Source organism: Sitophilus oryzae, unplaced genomic scaffold (assembly GCF_002938485.1).
Source record: "Sitophilus oryzae breed Bouriz unplaced genomic scaffold, Soryzae_2.0 scaffold_1184_pilon_pilon, whole genome shotgun sequence".
Classification (NCBI taxonomy): Eukaryota; Metazoa; Arthropoda; class Insecta; order Coleoptera; family Curculionidae; genus Sitophilus; species Sitophilus oryzae.
In genome coordinates this window covers 1,896,109-1,914,987 of record NW_022145820.1, presented here as the reverse complement: position 1 = coordinate 1,914,987, position 18,879 = coordinate 1,896,109, and the positions used below count along the sequence as shown (strand labels likewise).

The window sequence follows — 18,879 nt, the reverse complement described above, 5'->3', positions numbered from 1 at the left end:
AGATGTCTGTAATATAATTTAAATTACTATAATGCAACTTTATACTAAGAAAACATTTATACATTTACAAAATACAACAAAGTCTAATAATATAGTTTGAAAACAATGAATATTGAATTAAAATTGAAAAAGTTAAGCGCGACCCCTTGTGTCAAAATTAGATAATTAAATTTTCGCAATTTTTACACCATTTGATGACCGGTGGCGCCTCTAGTGTTTGTTCGGGCGGTTGGTCTTTTACTCCCGCTTATGGCCATTAAAGAAAAAGTTCTAAAGGGGGATGTTTTGTGACTCAAAACTAACAACTAAAGAGACAGCTTTATTTATTTGTCAAATTACATAGAAACCAACGCCAACCCAGCACTATATTTTTTCTACTCGTAATAAATTCTTTGAAACAATAATTTCTGAATATTTTTTAAAACGTAACTCGCTATAGAAAAAAATATTGTTTTATACACGACGATAAAATTGCATTATCTTCTCCCGAAATTAATTCACTCGCGATTTCATCGCTCGTGAATTAATCTTTTCGGTCGACGATACATACTATTTTATCGTCTTGTATAAAAAAATAACTATTAACTATTATCCAAAAGAAGCAAAAAACCAACAGAACCAGAGAAACACTTTTTGTAACAATTTTAATTTATTTCTATTTATTATCTCCATTCTTTAGCCGGTTAGAACCAAAATCCAAAACTACACCAATTGAGACTAATTAATCGTTCGGAATAAACAAGAATTTCTCGTTGACGAATAAATTTTATTCGAAATAATGGCGACGGCTTGACGACGGCAGAGGAGGCTGAACAAAACACAAGAGGACAGCTCTAACGAGTGTTAGTCGGTCTTTTGTCTGATTAGATAAAGGCATGCTTAAAACAACAACGGATACCTCGGACTAATGAAAGCCTTCCCTATCGTCTCGTCTCCTTCACCCTTCACGTTGTCTTTCAGGGGTGGCTCGTCTAAGCTCCCCTTTTATTGGTCTTTTTTTATTTCTTCCGTGTTCTATCTGCATTATTGATATCGCACTGGGAATTAGAACAGCTGCTCGTTCGGGTATTTAGCATAATTATTTGATTTGTGTGACATAGTATAGGTTTATTTATTTTTTTTAAGTTTATCTTTTATTATATGAGCCGATAAATCCATTTGTAAATATCTGTATGTAAAAAACTGTATATTTGTCTATATATTCGTTTTTATTATTATAAAAAAATAAAATATAAATAAAATAAACGAACGCTTGTCAATATACTCGTAATTAGCTAACGAAGTCCAAAACTATACTATGTATAATTAATATAGATAATGCCAAATGGCTAATGTTCATTTTTTTGGGTGCCTAATTTGTTTAAGCTTCACATTTATTTTATTTTATTTCTTCCGTTTTCTGTCTGCATTATTGTTATTGAACTGGGAATTTGGACAGCTGTTGATCCCATTATTATGAAATTGTCGAATTTATGTGACGATATCGTTTTTTAGTTAACGTTTAAGTGAATTTTGTAAATGAAAGTAAAATAAACCTTCAAATTAAAACTTTGTATGTTATTGGACAAAAACTGTTCGCGGTCAATAAACAAATCAGTCAAACAAGTAAGAAACATCGTTCGTGAATTCCAAAGTAAATCTGGAAATCAAAAACGCGCAAACTTACACCGGAAAATCGGGCAAAGTTAAAGGCCTCTCGGACCATCCGGGCCCGATATCCATCAAGTCTCGATAAAAATAAAAGCATTTCCGCAAAAAAATCGTCTTCCTTCGGGCAATGGCCATTACAAAACGCTCGCCAAGCAAGAAATGCGACTTAGCTTCCAATAGTCGCCGAAATCTGCTTGTAATACGGGCTCTAACATCCGACTCCGTACCGTGGAGAAAAACAAACGGATAGGAAGTCGTATTGGGGGGCGGGACGACCAATGATTGAATCCAGATTATCTAGGGAAAAAGTCAATAGCTTTTTATCGTTTATTTTATTGCCAGAAAAAAAATTGACCCAGTTTGTACCAAATGTACAAAATAACATATATTTTTATGCTAATAATCTTCTGAAAGTTTCAATTATGGTAATCATCAGTGAAGCTGATGACTACCTTACTAAATAATTGTTTGTTGATTTATACAGGGTGTTCCAGAAATAAGTGTGTAAGTAATTTAGCTGGTATTAGAGAGATATGGTAACGATGTGCGGTATTAACGGAGGCGTTATTTTGGCAACTATGATAGTTAAAGTGTCATAATAAGCGTTTGTGTGCCGCGCCGTGCGGTAATTTGACAGTTTCGGAACGTTATTTTATCAGTTGAGATACTATATTTTTTTATAAAAATTGGGATAACTCTTTATTGGGTTAAATTGTACTCTTTTTTAGACACACTTTCTTTTAGACGCTAATTAAAACTTGTGATATATTTAATAGCTGTTTTGTTTATAAAAATAAAGAAAAATTATGAATATAGATGCCCTTTTGATTGACAAAATCGGAAAACTAGGTTAAGGCTAAATTTTTAAAAATGTTTGAGCACAATCGTGAAAATCAATCAACGCTATTTTGTGTCGCCATAACTCAAAGTTCGACACGCAAATGTCAAAATAATGTCAGTGCTAATAGCGGAATTGCGGCAGTATTGGACTTTGCCATATCTCTATTATAGTTCGACACCAGAAACACGCCCATGAGTTTTTTGAAATGTTGAAAATTTTATATTTTTCGAATAATATTGAAAAACTTTTGAGTGCCGCTTGTTCAATTTCTGGAATTTTGTTTATAGTGCCTCGAGAGAATGCAATGTTGCCACCTCCTATGCTACCTACATTCTCTATGTTTATACGTTATAAGGTTACAAATTCACATTTTTAAATTTCTTCAATAAAATACTTCAATTAATTTTATTCACTGTAGTATTTTTAATCATTGCAGATTACTATTAAGTATAGTGCCACATTTACTATGTTTTAAATATCTGTTTTAGAGTTTAGTAAAGTGAAATAATAAAACTAAATAATGAACTATTATAGCAGCTTTTCAACAGTTCAGAATCAACGCGCCCTCTATTAGTTTGGTTAACTATTTTAGACAGTTTTCTAATGCTGTGGGAATGAACCTATTAGCTATTTTATTACACACCCACCTTGTCTAATGTATCTGTTTTTTTACATTAGGCATATTAGTGTGTGAGTAACCAAGTTATATGGTAAGACTAGTCAGTTGTTGATGTTTTTGAACTAGATTTATTATAAAGTTTAAGGAAGTATTGGATATACATCTACTTGAGAATAGAGTCATGTACTTTATGCTACTATTCTGACATTTACTCAAACTCTCTTGGTTTCAGATCTGACTATGATTGATATTTTGGATGGATCATGATTGCTGTGCTTGGTCTGGTTTGTGCCATCTGTTCCCTACAAGTGAAGAAGCAGAAATTAGCATACAGGGGTTAAGGCCTTTTTACGCTTCTGTGTACTATTATTATTTTATATAGAAAATCCTTGTTGGTCGTTTACATTATTGTCGTATTTCTACGCATATTTTTTATTACACCTATTGTAAACTCCCTGAACCCACCGCCCGCGCCGCGGCGCGCCGTAGCAAATATACGAGTTACAGTGCAATCAGACGGTTAGTTTTTAGAAAACCTTGAAAAACGCATAACAAGCCGAAGTATATTGTAGAGACAAAATTACTCTCATTAAACTTAACAGAATCTGATGTTTCAAGTTTAATGCCTGTTAACTAATAAAAATAAATGTTTAATAATAATTATAAAGCCCGTTTTATTAAAATACGAATATTTTAACGTTGTTTCACAAAGAACTAATCACAGACTCAGTACTATTATTTATAATAAATCATGATATGATTCGAACTTTAATTGTAACACTGTAGGGTACATCTAATAAAAAATTGTGGTTGGATTTCCAAGTTGGAATATCGTATCTATAATTAGTCAAGAAAACGATCAGACACGTTGATGGACTCCGAGATAAATCAGGAAACCGAGAGCCGTGTAAAAATTACTCGGAAAATCCGGATGGAGCGAGAACATCCGGGTCGGTCAGGCTCAAATATCCGTTCGGTCCCTATAAAAATAAAGATCGTTTCCGCAAAAAATCGCCTTCCTTCTGACATTGGCCATTATTAAGCGCTTGCCATGCAAGAAATGCGACTTAGCTCCCAATAGTTTGGGTTTCGAAGAGAAAAAAACGGATAGGGAACCGTATTTTGGGGCGGGACGACCAATGATTGAATCTAGATTATCTAAGGAAAAACATCAGTGACTTTTTCTTCTTTATTTTATTATGTCGCAGTAGATGTTTTGACTCGATTTTCTTGATATTGGAATAAGATTATAGGAGAACTAATAGTCTGAAGTTCTTTAGGATATTTATTTTCAATCGGAATTGCAATCCATGTAGTTTCTTTTGACAAAATACATTAATAAAGAAATTTTATATACTTATTGCTATATTACTACGAGTATCTACAGTATGTCACCAGATTGTCTTTACAAGAGGAAAAAATTTCTTATTATTAACTTTTTGAGAAAAAAACATTCTTCATAAAAAATATCACGTTTTGATTTTCACCCCAAGAAGTGTTCTGATGTTTTCCCATTTTCTCCACAGAATCTACATTTGCCGCTATTTCTTAGCTTCATCCTACTAAAGTGTTCATTGAGGAGATAATCTCCTGTGACAATGCGAAGATTGTTCATATTTACACTTATTTTATGTTATTTATTATTTATTCTACTACTGATAGTTGTATAAAGGTAGTAAATCTAGAAAAAAAATGTGGCAGAACTTCAATTAACAGTGAAATTATTGCGATTGATCGAAAAAGACTGTAAAATAATTGGTTGTGTAGTATGCGGTAGATCTCGGTCAAAAATCGAGTGAAATAATGGAATAAATTTTCGGTAAACCAATCATTTATGAAATTCACTTAAAATTAACTAATTATATATTTTTGCTTGTTTTCCTGCTTTTATTTTCTACTCGTCAAAGATTAGATGTCAAAGAATTTAGATAGGTCAATTTGCCTTACCTGCTTCAGTAGCATATCGTATCGTTTGTATTCAAAGATGTATACCATGACTGACCAAAAACTAGCTTGTGTTCATAACACATGTATGAACACCAGCTAGTCTGTGGTCAGTCTACGTATCTACCCTAGATCATGTATACTTACGTGGAAACTGTCGTAAACGTATTAACGACTTATTTTATCTTCTTTCTTTGTTGCACACGCGGTGCTTCTACTCTATCTATCAAGGAACTATCATCCAGACGCCAAATTTGAATATTAATTTTAAAAATTCATATTCGTAAAATGCATATATTTAAACAAGAAATTGAATGTTTACTGTCAAAAAAAACATAAAATTATATAAAAAATAAATTTAGCCACTCCGAACGAATATCAATATTCTTAGGAAATCTAATCAGAAAATATGCCCGTGTGCTATATTGTAAATAAAGTAGAACTGAATACTTTACTTGTCTATGAAAAGATAATTCGGGGTCCTTTATATTAGAACTTCTACACACCAAACATAGTCATTTTTACGAGTATTTAAAAAGTACAACAAAAAAAATAGAAATATAATTGCACAAACTTAAAATTAACTTCTTACTGAACACACTTGCATCTTTTACTATATAAAAGCGATGGATAAAAGAGTAATCAATAACATTTTTAAAATAAAAAACGCAAAAAACAAGCGTTTTTACAAAATGAAAATAAGATTATGACAAGATTATGACAATATGATGACAATGCAAAGTTGGTTTCCATTCTGGTTTGCATAATAATGTAAAATTTATAATTTTTATACCGTATGGAATTGTGATTATTTTGGAAATACGTGCAAATTTTAAAGCATGATTATCCGGAAAGACAAACCTACTGAACGTTTCATAAGTGATATAAAGAAGGTTTGAAAATAGTATGTCGTGATGTTGGAGACATCGTTTTTAATGCTAATCGTATTGCGTTTATGCATCCACGTAAGTATATATGATCTAGAGTACCTACTTTTTTGATAAAATGATTAAGAAAACTCAGTGTGCTGTTAAATTATTCTAATATATCAAAGCACATTTCTATGGGCAGTTTGAGGGTAGTAACGCATATGGTTTCGTGACTTGTATGGTATTTGTTTCTTACTGACTAAGGGTGTATTCCGTTGATTACCTTGGTTATGGTTTTATGTTATCGGTTTCCTGAAAGTTTTCTTATTACGGAACACGGTTCCTGAAAAATTCGGTTATAACTGTCACCAAACTGACCAGCGCGAGAAGGGGTTTTCTGGTTTTGTTTGTCAATCATTGTCATTTATGTGACAGAAATCAAGCAAGTATTGGAAGTTCGAGTGAAATTCTCATGTAATTTCTAAAATTTGTAATATTTTGTATTTGCATCCAAAAGCATTAACTAAATAGAATGACTTTTTAGGACCATTTAAACTTATCATGCAGCCATTGTTTCTTAAATTCAGGAACATTTAAAGAAAACATGAAAAACAAGACGACAAGTAATCGTGAATGTTGTGTAAGCTATAAAAATATAAATATTGATTAGATTTGTTTATTTATTATTGATCTGTTTTAATATTGGACCTGCAAATCTTCACTTGAGCTGTCTAACGAGTTTAACAGTATATTAATAGAGAACTTTTCAGTATTAAACTCCATTGAAAAGAAGAAGCAAACGTAAAAGTATCAGAGAATAGGTACATTAAAAATGCATAAAAGGTAAATTTTATAACAGAGTTATTGACATTTAGAAAACGTTAATATTTTGACGTTTCCAGTATTTTACCAAACCGTTCCGATGTTTTTCAGGAACCGTTCTTTACCGTAGTTTACCGGTCTGGTTCGCCTGGTTTTGCAACGCAACACAGCCTAAATAAACCACCCATGACACTTATATGTGTCAATTCGGAAATCCGTTTGATTGATGTATTGTCAAAATTTATGTCATAACTATTTCCAGGAAATAATTATACACGCATATTTAAAATTCCCAGTATTAATCACCCAAAATGGACTCAAGCACGAAATTAATTCAATTCCCGCCAGCCAAAAACCTTAACATACAACGCTGGGCTCCGGAAGAGATTGTTTTCAAACGCAAAAAAAGGATCTTAGAAGAAATTCGACAATATCATATATCGTTGCAAGATGCTTTACTGTTTAAACTTCGAAAATCGGTGTTTGGTGTTTTTTTGGAAGAACTCAATTCGCAGCAAAATCAGGATGCTCTTTTAAACCACGTTAAATTTGAAATATTAAATTATCAACTAAAGAACTATAACAAACATGATACGGATATTATTCAAGATAGGAATAAAATGTTAGGTGACTTTCGAGAGCTGATAAACCATGCAGTACAGACTTGCGATGTTATCGACATGAGTTACTTGGAGAAGAATCTTAAAATCCTACATTTAGATGTGTGTTTTGTATGTCTCTTTTTCGTCTATATATTTAAATCTAAGTAAATATCAATTTTAGATTAAAACTTTTGATTTCACAATTAAGAATTTCCGAAATATTCAAGTTTTAACACTTTGTGGTAATTACATTAATGATATTCGTGGAACAATGTTACCGAGAAATTTAAAATTTCTTGAGCTGTATGATAATTTTATAAGTAATATAACAAATTTGGTAAAAGGTGCTCCAAAATCGATATGGCACTTAGGATTGGGAAGGAACCGACTTACCAATGGTAAGTAAATTGTTTTAAATTTGTCTATGTCATATATTCGTTTTTTACTCAAATATATTAGAAGAGTTTTATTTTTTCAAATAATATCAACAAGCTAGTAGATTTTTAAAAATAATTGTTAATAGACCTACAAGGTGGTTCAAAGATATTTTAAAATTAAACTTTTATATTTTTAAATGGCATAATATATTTATTTTTACTCAGCAGATTTGCCATTAAATTCCATTTCAGAAATATCATGTCATTTTTGTTTCATATAAAACAGTAACTCAGATGAATTATTAGATAAATAGTGCAAAAATTATAATTTGTGTTTTATGCTATGTTTGGAATTCATATGATGTTTCTATACCGGGTGCGTCTCAAAAGTGGCTCACCCTTATAACTTTTTTATTTTTTCAGATAAAAAAACGAGCTTTGGTATGTTAGTATACGACACAAATTAGGACTTTTGATTTTTAAGTAGCACCCTCGGTATTATTTTTTATTTTATTCGATAGAAAATGACACTCTGAATCGAATGACATATATCATATGTCATATGTCAACTTTTGACATATTCGCTCAAAAACAAATTGTATTTTAAATCTCAATCTAGAGTACCATGGCTGTGTTAAAAACACAAATTTTTAATCAAGGAGCCTTGGAAAAATAGATTTGATCGTCTAATGTTTTTAGTGTCTTGTCTTGGCCGGTTAAAAGATTCCCAAATCGTATTTTTAACCATATCTCATTTTTGTCAAATGGAACGAGGGTGGCTCTTTAGCATATCTAGAAAAAGCATTTTTTTGCGAATAATTTGGTACTACACACTTGGTATTTCGAGTCAAATTGTCGTTATCAATGGCATGTTCCAATTTCAAATAAACCATATTCGAAAATGTCTAAAGTTGACAGGCTATGTCATTTTAATCAGCCTAACCTAACCTAACCTAAACAAATAGTATTTTTAATCATATATGAATTTTTTCAAATGGAACGAGGGTGGCTCATTAGCATATTTGGAAAAAGCAGATTTTACGAATAATTTGATACCACACACTTGGTATTTCGAGACAAATTGTCGTTATGAACTGCAGGTTACAATTTGAAATAATTCTATTCAAAGTGTCATTTTCTATCGAATAAAGTTAAAAAAAAAACGAGGGTGTCATTTAAAAACCAAAAGTTGTAGTCATTTCCGGTGAAACCGGAAGTGACCGAATTGAATATGTCAATCAATCCTAATTTATGTCATATACTAACATACCAAATCTCGTTGTTTTAAAAGATTACAGGAAATGAAGTTTGTCCATCAATTACTTTACTGAATTTTTCAAACGGCGACATTAAAATTATTGAAATGAACTTAAAAAATGTTATTTAAAAAAATAAAAATGTCATTGTTGGTGGTAATATTATTCTGTGAACTACTGTCAATTCGATCGTGGAAAAATGTTGTGTGCAACATGTGCAAAAGGCATATTTGTTGCACTCAGCGTGATTGCAGCTCTCGAGCTCATGCGTCGTGCAACAAATATGTCCTTTTTGCACTAGTTACACAAATTTACACGCCTTTATTATTAACTTTAACTATTTTACACGCCTTTATTCCTGAGACAGGTTTCCTGTATAGGACAGTTAACAAATTATATCCCTATTATTAATAGTGAGATTCTAGTATGTTTTGTTTTAATATTAATTACTGTTATAATTGAAGAATTAATTTCCAACTCATAATAGGAGAAAATTACGTGTGCATTTACCGACGATGCGAAAGGAAGACACAAATTAAAAGATGCGAACGCGAAGGTGCAGCCTCGACGGCCGGCTCTAATCTCGCTGTCGGGAGAGGCGAAATTAATAAAAGACTAATAGCAAAAACACAAAAGATAATTAATATTTTAAAATTCAAATTAGTGTCGAGACTGTTCGAGAGCAAGTGGTAAACAGTTTTGTTTGCCCGAAAGCTAGGTCATTAATCAAGGGAGAGAAAGAGCGAGAGAGAGGCTATAGGGCCGAAATATTAGAGGCATCGCTCTTAAGCTTTGTGTCAAGTCTAAACAGGCCCATATTGCTTTTCCGGTCAAACTTCAGTGATTTATATAGCGTCAGGGGCTCCGACACAATTAGAAACATATTAGAACCTCCACGTATGGGCGGTGGCCCTGTCAGGATTGTTTCTGCACGGAAGGGTGGGGACTTGCGAGCAAAGTCATTGTTTGCAAGTTTGCGGTCCTATTGTGAGCACTGTTTCTATACGCCACTTAAAAATGAAAAATGTTTTTTTTTTCTTTCTAGGTTAATGATGATTCCTGTATTTCATATTATATTAAACTCAGAAATTGATTGATAAATTAATTAATTTGATACATCGTTTAACCATTTAAATATTACAGGGGGTAGGGGTTCAAATTAATCATGGTCATGACCTGATCATAATTTGAAAATACTTAGATAATAAGTGAAAATAAAGTGATCTCTCTTGAAAACTCTTCTACAACTTATTTTTCTAGCTACCAAAGACGCATCACATAGGATTTCTTGTAATTACATGCTCTGATGAGAGAGTAGGCGACTTCTCGATATATATTAGGATTATTCAAAGTACAGTTTTAATAATTTGCTGATGATGCTAACTTAGTTAGCAGAACGCGCGTCCAGTGCAAAAGTAATATGTTTTCCTGTATTGCTGTGAATTCGTGTTTTATTTTCCAGTTGTAACACCAAATGTTCCAAACCCGAACTGTAATCTTGTACTAGATGAATAAACTTAATGTGATTTATAATTGCCTTAATAATAAAAAACAAAAACTATAATAATTTTCCTACACTGGTAACGTTTTTCTTCTTTAACGAGACCTCAGTGCGGAACTCAGAACTCGAATGACCAGATGCTACGTCTTCTCTGTGTTACTCTATGGATGTGAGAGGTGGACACTGGATTCACAGACCGAAAAGAGAATAGAAGCCTTCGAAATGTACGGGTACAGACGGATGCTGCGAATCTCATGGGTACAAAGGATCACCAACGATGAAGTACTCCAGCGCATGCAGAAACAAAAAGGGATAATGAATACCATCAAGGAAAGAAAAATGCAATACTTGGGTCATGTGATGAGAGGTGATAGATACGAAATACTGCGCCTCATAATAGAGGGCAAAGTGCAAGGGAAAAGATCAGTAGGAAGACGCCAGAACTCATGGCTAAAAGATTTAAGGAGATGGTTTGAATGCTCGTCTGCGGAAATCTTTCGGACTGCAGTTTCCAGGGCCACAATTGCCATTTGAATCGCCAACCTTCGACAGGAGAGGGCGTGATAAGAAGAAGAAGGTAACGTTTTTGGAATCGTCTGGTGAGGAAATGTAGAAAACGAAATGATCAAACACCTCTGCAGTTTGAGGTCATCTTTTGGGGAATAATTTTCAGAACCCGACAGAAATAAACACTGGATAGCAAACCCTTTCAACGCAAATGTTTCAGATATCAAAGGCTTGATAACAGTATAGGAAAATCAATTAATATATTCAGCTTTAAAATATAATTTAAAAGAAACTTCTTTATCAAATTTTTGGGTGAATTTAAATTAAGTTTAGAAAGAAATATCAGAAGAAGCACTGAAACATTTACTGCTTTTCTCATCCACACCTCTGTGAAAAGACATTCTCTACTCTTGTATACATTAAAAATAAATAATACAGAAACAGATTACAATTGGAATACGATTTGAGATTGCATCTAAGTAACCCGAATTTTACTAATTTAGTTGCAAGGAAGCAGCACCAACCTTCACATTAATACAGTACTTTTAATTTTTATAAAAATGTAATTATTTTTTTGTACTAAAATAATTGGTCCTAAAATTTCTGTTTTTTTTTAATTAGGAGGGTCCTTGAAATTGTGCTTGATTTTTTAGGGCTCTGTGAACTAAACAAGATTAAAAAACGCTAACTGATTCTAACTGATTTACTCCTCTAAACTGTCTGACTTATTAACGCATTAACTAACCGCTCCCTCTTCAACATACTCCTTTATATTCCTCTTCTCGTCGCAGTCATCTACGGGTGAGTCATCAAAAAATGTACTGTATATTTCCACTGCTGATACCTGCGACAAACTTCGCCTTGAATTTCTCATGTTATGTCCACCTTGTTTAATTAATAATGGTTATAAAAAGAAGCATGTCTAGATCGACGTTACGCAAACGATTTCCTTGGGTTTATATCGAATTGGCTAACTGACACATGATCTTTTCCCATATTGATATAAATCGAAGTTGGTCTGGATTAGTTATTTTAAATCCTTTTTATCACTACTTGATTTAAGATATTTATGATGTTTTTTTAATAGCCATTTAGCACTAAACACTCGGCATTTAAAGTAACTAAGTGTTTTAGTGTTCTAAAGCTGCGTATAAATATGTCGAGACGAGTGCGAGAGACACCCGAGACGAGTCAACCTCAAGCGGATTTGAGGTTGACTCGTCATATTGGGACGGGGTCTGAGCTTCGAGCCGAGCCTATGCCCAGCCGGACGGCGTTGTCTCCGTTTTTTCCGGAGCCTTTGGCGAACCATCAAAAGGATTGGGGCGTCTATTTAACCAGTGGCGTATACACCGCGGCTCCGCGGAACAATTGCGTCGAGTCTCAAGGGTCTCGGATTCCACATCCCATTTTTATATAAATATAAATATTCTTTCCTTTATTTGTAATAATGTTAATAATGCATCCTAACTAGAAAGATGCAATTTTGTCTTCTCTAAAATAGTATAGGTAAGTTAGCCAAAGTAGGTAAATCTCATATACAAAGATTTATTAGTGATTTCTTTTATAAAAACATGAAAATTTTGTGAAAAATGAATAAACGTAATGAACTTTTCGTCGAGTTATTAACGGCTCAAACGTAAATTATGCGCTATTTCTGCTGAACGGAATTAAAGATGTAAAACAAGCTTCTTTACATATAGGATGCATAGAAGATAAGAGAGGCAAATCGAGTGTGTTGAAAAAGGTGGCCATGCTCTCAGAAGTTCCTTACGGTACTTTCATAAATAAAGGGAATCGACAAAGAAAGGAACGATTCGATATAGAAAAATTCAGAAATTTGAACTATCCAGACTACTAAGAAACTTAATTTAAGGCAAATATGAAAATAATAAAGTTCCCGCCATAGAAATAATTAAAAAATACTCTCCGAGCTTTAAAAAAACCCTGTTCAGAAAGCACATTACGGCGAAGGTTTAAAAAACTGGGAATTAGATTTAAAATTATATACATAATAATATTTTAAAAATTATTAATAAGCGTGCTGCAATGATGGAAAGCCATAGAATAATAATGTAGCGAATTGAATACCTTGAAAAAATATACAACTTTAGAAATGAAGAAATGCAGATATATTATTTACAATATATGTTAGTTATTGGCATTTAAATGTAGATTTAAATTAATAATTTAAATCTTAATTACTTAAATTTCTAATTTTTCAAATAAATAAAGTCGAATTAGGTCTTATCTTACAGCGCTTTCAAATGGAACGGAGCGTCCGCGACTTCGAGCAAGTACCATGGGCTTATATGAACAATTTCACCTGGGTCGCGTATGCTCCGTCCGGATGAGCTATCTTGAAAAAACATCCGGGCGGACGCTCTGCGCGTACGGTCCGCTCCATCTGAAAGCGCTGTTACTCTATTTAAAAATTTTATAGATATACAAACCACATACAAAATATATTATTGAATAAAATAATTAAAGACTCAAAAAAACGGCACTGGCAGAAGGCTCCGCCGCCGCCGCTGCCGTGCCGTTATCTCAGTCGGCGTTCTCCAGTTTTTTTAATGTAAACAGTTCGAATATAATTTAAATTTATCATGAATTCCTTTAATTTATCTAGCTTGTTTTTTTACCTATTTTGAAATTAAACAAACATATACAGGGTGTTTCAAAAAACATGTTCCATCTCTCGTGGGGAAGTTCCTCACGTAAAAATAAGATTTATTTTTTATATCAACCAATCCAATTCTGCTTTGATTCGTAGCTACAGGGGGTTAAAATAGGATTCCCAACCGTCCTCTATTCCAGAAACAGTCCTCTTTTTGATCTGATTGTCCTCTTTTCTCTCACGTATTGAAAACTTTACATACCAACTTCAAAATCTAAAAAATATTCGTTTATCGCCACAATGCTTTAAAGAATTGTTAATCTGTGTCTTTTATGTAATTTTATGTTTACTTTTTGGTAAATTCTCGACATTTGAGCGACGTTTCAAAAATGTTTCACCTGTGCCTTTTTTTATCCTCTCGCCCCTATTTTTTATTTTCAAAGTTGCCAACCCTAGGTTAAGTGTTTTATCATTTTCTTCCAAGTGCTTTTAGTAATTTGAGATCGTTTGATGACTGATTTAGTTCTGATCCGGGTAGTTTTTTGTATAAAACAGTGCCAGTCGATTTTTTTCGTTAAATGCGAATAAGAAAATATCCTGATTATATTTTGGCCTTATCCCTTATTATTTTTATTTACAAGCGATCTTAAGTTTATAACATATACATATATTTTATTTAATTGTTAACATTAGGGTAGTTTTACCAATTGTGTATGTGTGGAATTCCACTGATATGTGTTTTAAGTTGTTTGTTAAATTTTTAAAATTTTTTGATTGTATTTTGCTCTCTTAACTTTGTAGTGTCCTGAAGATGCAAATAAATTTTGCGAAACGTCGACAAATTTAAAACATAGTACTTCTGTTGATTTTTTTCGATCCTAATCCAATTAAAAAACACATTATACCTACTTAAATTTATTAATTAATTTTTTAAAATATTCAATGGTATCGAATAATACTTTAATATATTTATCAATATTTTAAAGTATCGATACTTTATATTCAATACAACCGATACCAAAATATCAATACTGCCTCAGTATCGCATAGCCCTATGAAGAATTTTGTGGGTTCGTCAAAGGCTCCACTGAAAATGGATAGCCGCGAGACAACGCCGTTCGACTGGGCAGGGACTCTGCTCGAGGCTAAATCGCTCGGCTCGAGGCTATAATATGACGAATTCCGCTTGAGGTTGACTCGTCTCGTCCTCGTCTCGGCATATTAGTACGCCTTTTGGAAAGAATTTGCTATAGCCTCGTTTCATACTCGTTTCGGGTTTGTCTCGTACTTGCCTCGGCATATTTATACGCGGCTTAATATAATAAAATAAAAACTGATTAATTTAAAGTAATATTAAGGTGCGTATTCATTATCCGCACGAACGAACGAACGAACGAACGAATGTTCGCTAGTGGTATGGACGGGGACCGCACGATAGAACCGCACGAGAAGACCGCACGCATTTCTTCATTCGCGCGCCAGTTCAAATCGTCAAGATATTGTTATAAACCTGTTTTTTTTTTGTTTATATACCGTCATTGAATTATCGCTAAGCAAGTTACTATGGAGCAGTGCATAAGAGTCGGGCTAGGAAGCGAGAGACCGGAGTTCGAATCTCGGCCGGAACATCACTTTTTATTTTTTTAAATACTGTTGTATTCTATAGTTTATTTTTGTAGTATAAGAAAAAGAATTATTTATTCTGTTATTTTTAATCTCCGTTATTAATATAAATTGATTGTTAGTACAATACCTCATTTAATATAAAATAATATTCTACTTTTTGAAATGTATCGGGCCCTAATTGTACCTAAAAGTAATATATTTTTAGTGATATACCATATTGTAAACTATTTAATATTTTAGTCACTTAAAAAGTTAATTTGCATTGAATAATTGCCTACCATTAAAGGAAATTTGAGCTATATAATCCTTGATGGGCATATTCTGGGTATGCAAATACTTCCTTTAAATTTTGGGTGTCGTTCAACCGATTTATTCTCAAAACCAGAAACTTCTACATATAAAAAGAAGCAGAGGTCACTAATTATAATAAACTTCACCCTTGGTATTACTTCCACTAATTATAATAAACTTCACCCTTAGAATTACTTCTATCACAATTACAATACGTTCATCTGCATTGGCATTTTCTACTTTTCGATGGGAAACAATAAACTTCCCAATATTTTTTAAATGATGTAACAATTCCTCTTGTGGTTACTTTTCCATAGATATCCTCAACTCTGTCCTCATGTGAATTCAGAGGCAATGAAAATGAAAATTATTTACCATAAACATCGCAAACTAAAAACCTAATAAACAATTTTATACCGAATATAGAAATAAATTCAGTATTCTTACCTATCGTCCAAATCCATGTTAATAGATAATTATTATTTTTAAATATATTTTTGGAACTGCTGGTTTTAGTAATTATTAAATTAAACGAACTAAAAAGTCTTAAAATAAACAATTCTTAACCATAACCCCAAAAATTGCAGATCTCCTGTCAACTTTCTTTATTTTTTATTTATTCATTATTTTCCTAGTGACGTCACAGGTGGTATGCGCGAACTGAACGAAATTGGAGCCGCTATCGATCATACCTTGTATTCTTTGTACCATGACGTCTAAACGCCTTTGATGTACCGACTCGAAGCGGATGGTCGAGCGCACGAACGAACGAACGGCCGCATGCGTTCGGTCCCCATCTAAATATACCGCACGTTCATTCGTTCGTTCGTTCGGATAATGAATACGCACCTTAAATCTGAAAGCGCACGCAGGCGAACGCCTTTGATGTAGCGACTCGAAGCGGATGGTCGAGCGCACGACCGAACGAACGGCCGCATGCGTTCGGTCCCCGTCTAAATATACCGCACTTTCATTCGTTCGTTCGTTCGTTCGTTCGTTCGTTCGGATAATGAATACGCACCTTTAGTCACAAGGAGTTTTTATATAATTAAATAAAAAATTATCAGCACTAATTAATAAAGGAAAATATACGGCAACAAACGAATAAGCTCGAATTACGAACTGACGCTAACAACAACAATAATAAAAGGAATATTAAAAACAGAAAACGTATCCGTCCCATTAGAGAGCTAACGAACAAAAAGCAAAAATCCGTAGCGCGGACATTGCCGTGTATATATGCACACACGCGGCACGGCTGTATAAATATTAATTATAAAAAGCCGCGAATGTAAACACCGTCATTATATCAAATGTCAGCCGGGGACGGTGGACAGTTGGGACAAAAAATCGCGCGGCCATTCGGTTTTATGCACCGTCGCGTCGTCGACCGGGCCCCAGAAACAAGGCTCGCGGGGCTGACAAAACGAGATAAAAGTCGCCCCTTTGGGGGGCGCGTAAGGGGGCCGGTAATTAATAACGCGCGGGCCGCGGCGCCATTAAATCACCCCACCCGGTCCGTTTATATACCGGTTGTTGGGGTAGAAAAGGGGGCTAATAGTCCAGCGGATTTCCTCACGTCGAGCAAATGCATTTCTCTCGTTCCGATGACGCGGTCGTGCTTGGACTGTATTTTTTGGAATATTTGGTTAAGATAGTTAATTTAGATAGAAAAACACGTACAGGATGAATCAAACTTGGCGCTTTTGGTTAATACCAGGAAAATGCTAAAAAATGCAAATTTCGTTGATTAAATACGAAAGGAACTTACTAGGGATTTATTTATTTAGAACAACACCGGGCAGAGTTTTTAAATACCCAATATTTACGTTACTATCAAAACCTGAAAAGAATATTTTGTGTTCACATACAACCTTTTTATAAAAAGAATTGGAGTGGTCAGAATTAATGGATCAAGTTCAATTTCCTACTATTTTAAGATAATCGTCTTTATACGTTTATAAAATATTGTTTTTTCCAGTAGAGAAATGAATATACTTCACGTATTAAGAATTCAGAGCTGTAGCCTGTTTTTGTTTGGTTTCTGAATATTCTGTTGACTAGTTTCAGAAATGGACTGGATTAAGCCCATAAAATTTATCGCTGTGCGCGATTTTAACCCACGAAACAAAGTCTGAACCAATGAATTTGCACCAAGTGAATCAGATTATCAGCCATGTCAAACGTCTGATTCTATCGTTTCTGAAAGTAGAGTTTGATTTATCATTATGTTATCAATAAGCTTTTTTTCTTACAAATACTTTTTGGAAGTTTTTTTTTTATTTTTCGTATATATAGAAGAAAAATTTTATCATTTCGTATAGACGTAACGTAACACACTCTAAAATGCAACACATGAAAGATCTTCTTTATCTCGTTTATATACCATAATCTTTATAAAAATCGAAGAAAACATTATTAATAGGCAATGTGAAGTCAACAAATCCCTTAATGACGAAGAAGAATATACCGATAAACCAATTTATATCTAAAATTTCAAATATTTTCAGAGATAAAATGCTTCAAGTTCAGAAAAGTATAAAAAAACATTCTTAAAAATGATCACAGTTGTATTTTGAGTTACTTTAGTTTGCAATTATACAATTTAAAATATATTTGTGTCAAATTTTCTTCTCCAGCTTGTTTTATTTTAATTAACTAACATCAAAAAACTTTAACTCTTATTTGCTCCATATTTATCTTCTAGGACATCATCCAGTTCACTCCTGGCTGGTGAACCCTTCAAGTATATCTGCTTGTTGAATAAGGTAGTTCCGTATGATCGAGAAAAAACGGTGTCAACGATGGCTATGAAATGAACATCGATGACATTTCCCATATAAATTTTCATATAAAATGACAGCGATCTCCATTTTATAGCCATCGCTGAGGCCGTTATTTCTCGATCATACGGTAGAATTTAGAATGTAGAATATACGGGGGGGGAGGGTTAATGAGAGCGACCTTGCCGATCTATTGTGGCCTCCTTTCTTGAGTTATAGCTCATAATAGATTCTCAGACCTTTGTCAGAACTTACTGTTCTCACGGAAAAAATCAAGGAAAATCTTTGTTTTTTCTCGGTCATAAATTCTGAGAAATTTCTTCGAATGCCTTAGACCGTTGAAAGATTCCCATTCCAGGTTACGGATGGAGTGTTCCAGGTTCTTGAGGTCCTCTTTAAGTTAGCTCCTTATCTATATAAATTGTTTGCTTTGTCATTGCCTTCTATCCCTTAGTGGCATCCGGTAGTTTCTTTGGCTAATTTATTCAGCTTCACTAGGCATTCTCTGACCATCTTCGACTTCATGGTTACTAATTTGATCGCTTTTAATGCTGTTTGACTATTGGATAACATG

General features: G+C 33.5%; 1 protein-coding gene across 2 annotated transcripts in view; it reads left to right on the top strand.

Moving 5' to 3' along the window:
- The first annotated feature begins 6,954 nt into the window (after nucleotides 1-6,954).
- LOC115891524 (sodium- and chloride-dependent glycine transporter 1-like) overlaps nucleotides 6,955-18,879 on the top strand; it is a 93,551-nt gene continuing 81,626 nt past the window's right edge. The window contains exons 1-2 of one of the 2 annotated variants that reach the window (XM_030912003.1): nucleotides 6,955-7,467; nucleotides 7,529-7,745. In XM_030912003.1, coding sequence (XP_030767863.1) covers nucleotides 7,057-7,467; nucleotides 7,529-7,745 — 628 coding nt within the window. In that variant the 5' untranslated portion in view covers nucleotides 6,955-7,056. Of the gene's footprint in view, nucleotides 7,477-7,528; nucleotides 7,746-18,879 lie in introns of both variants that reach the window. The other variant, XM_030912002.1, reaches the window with a different exon arrangement.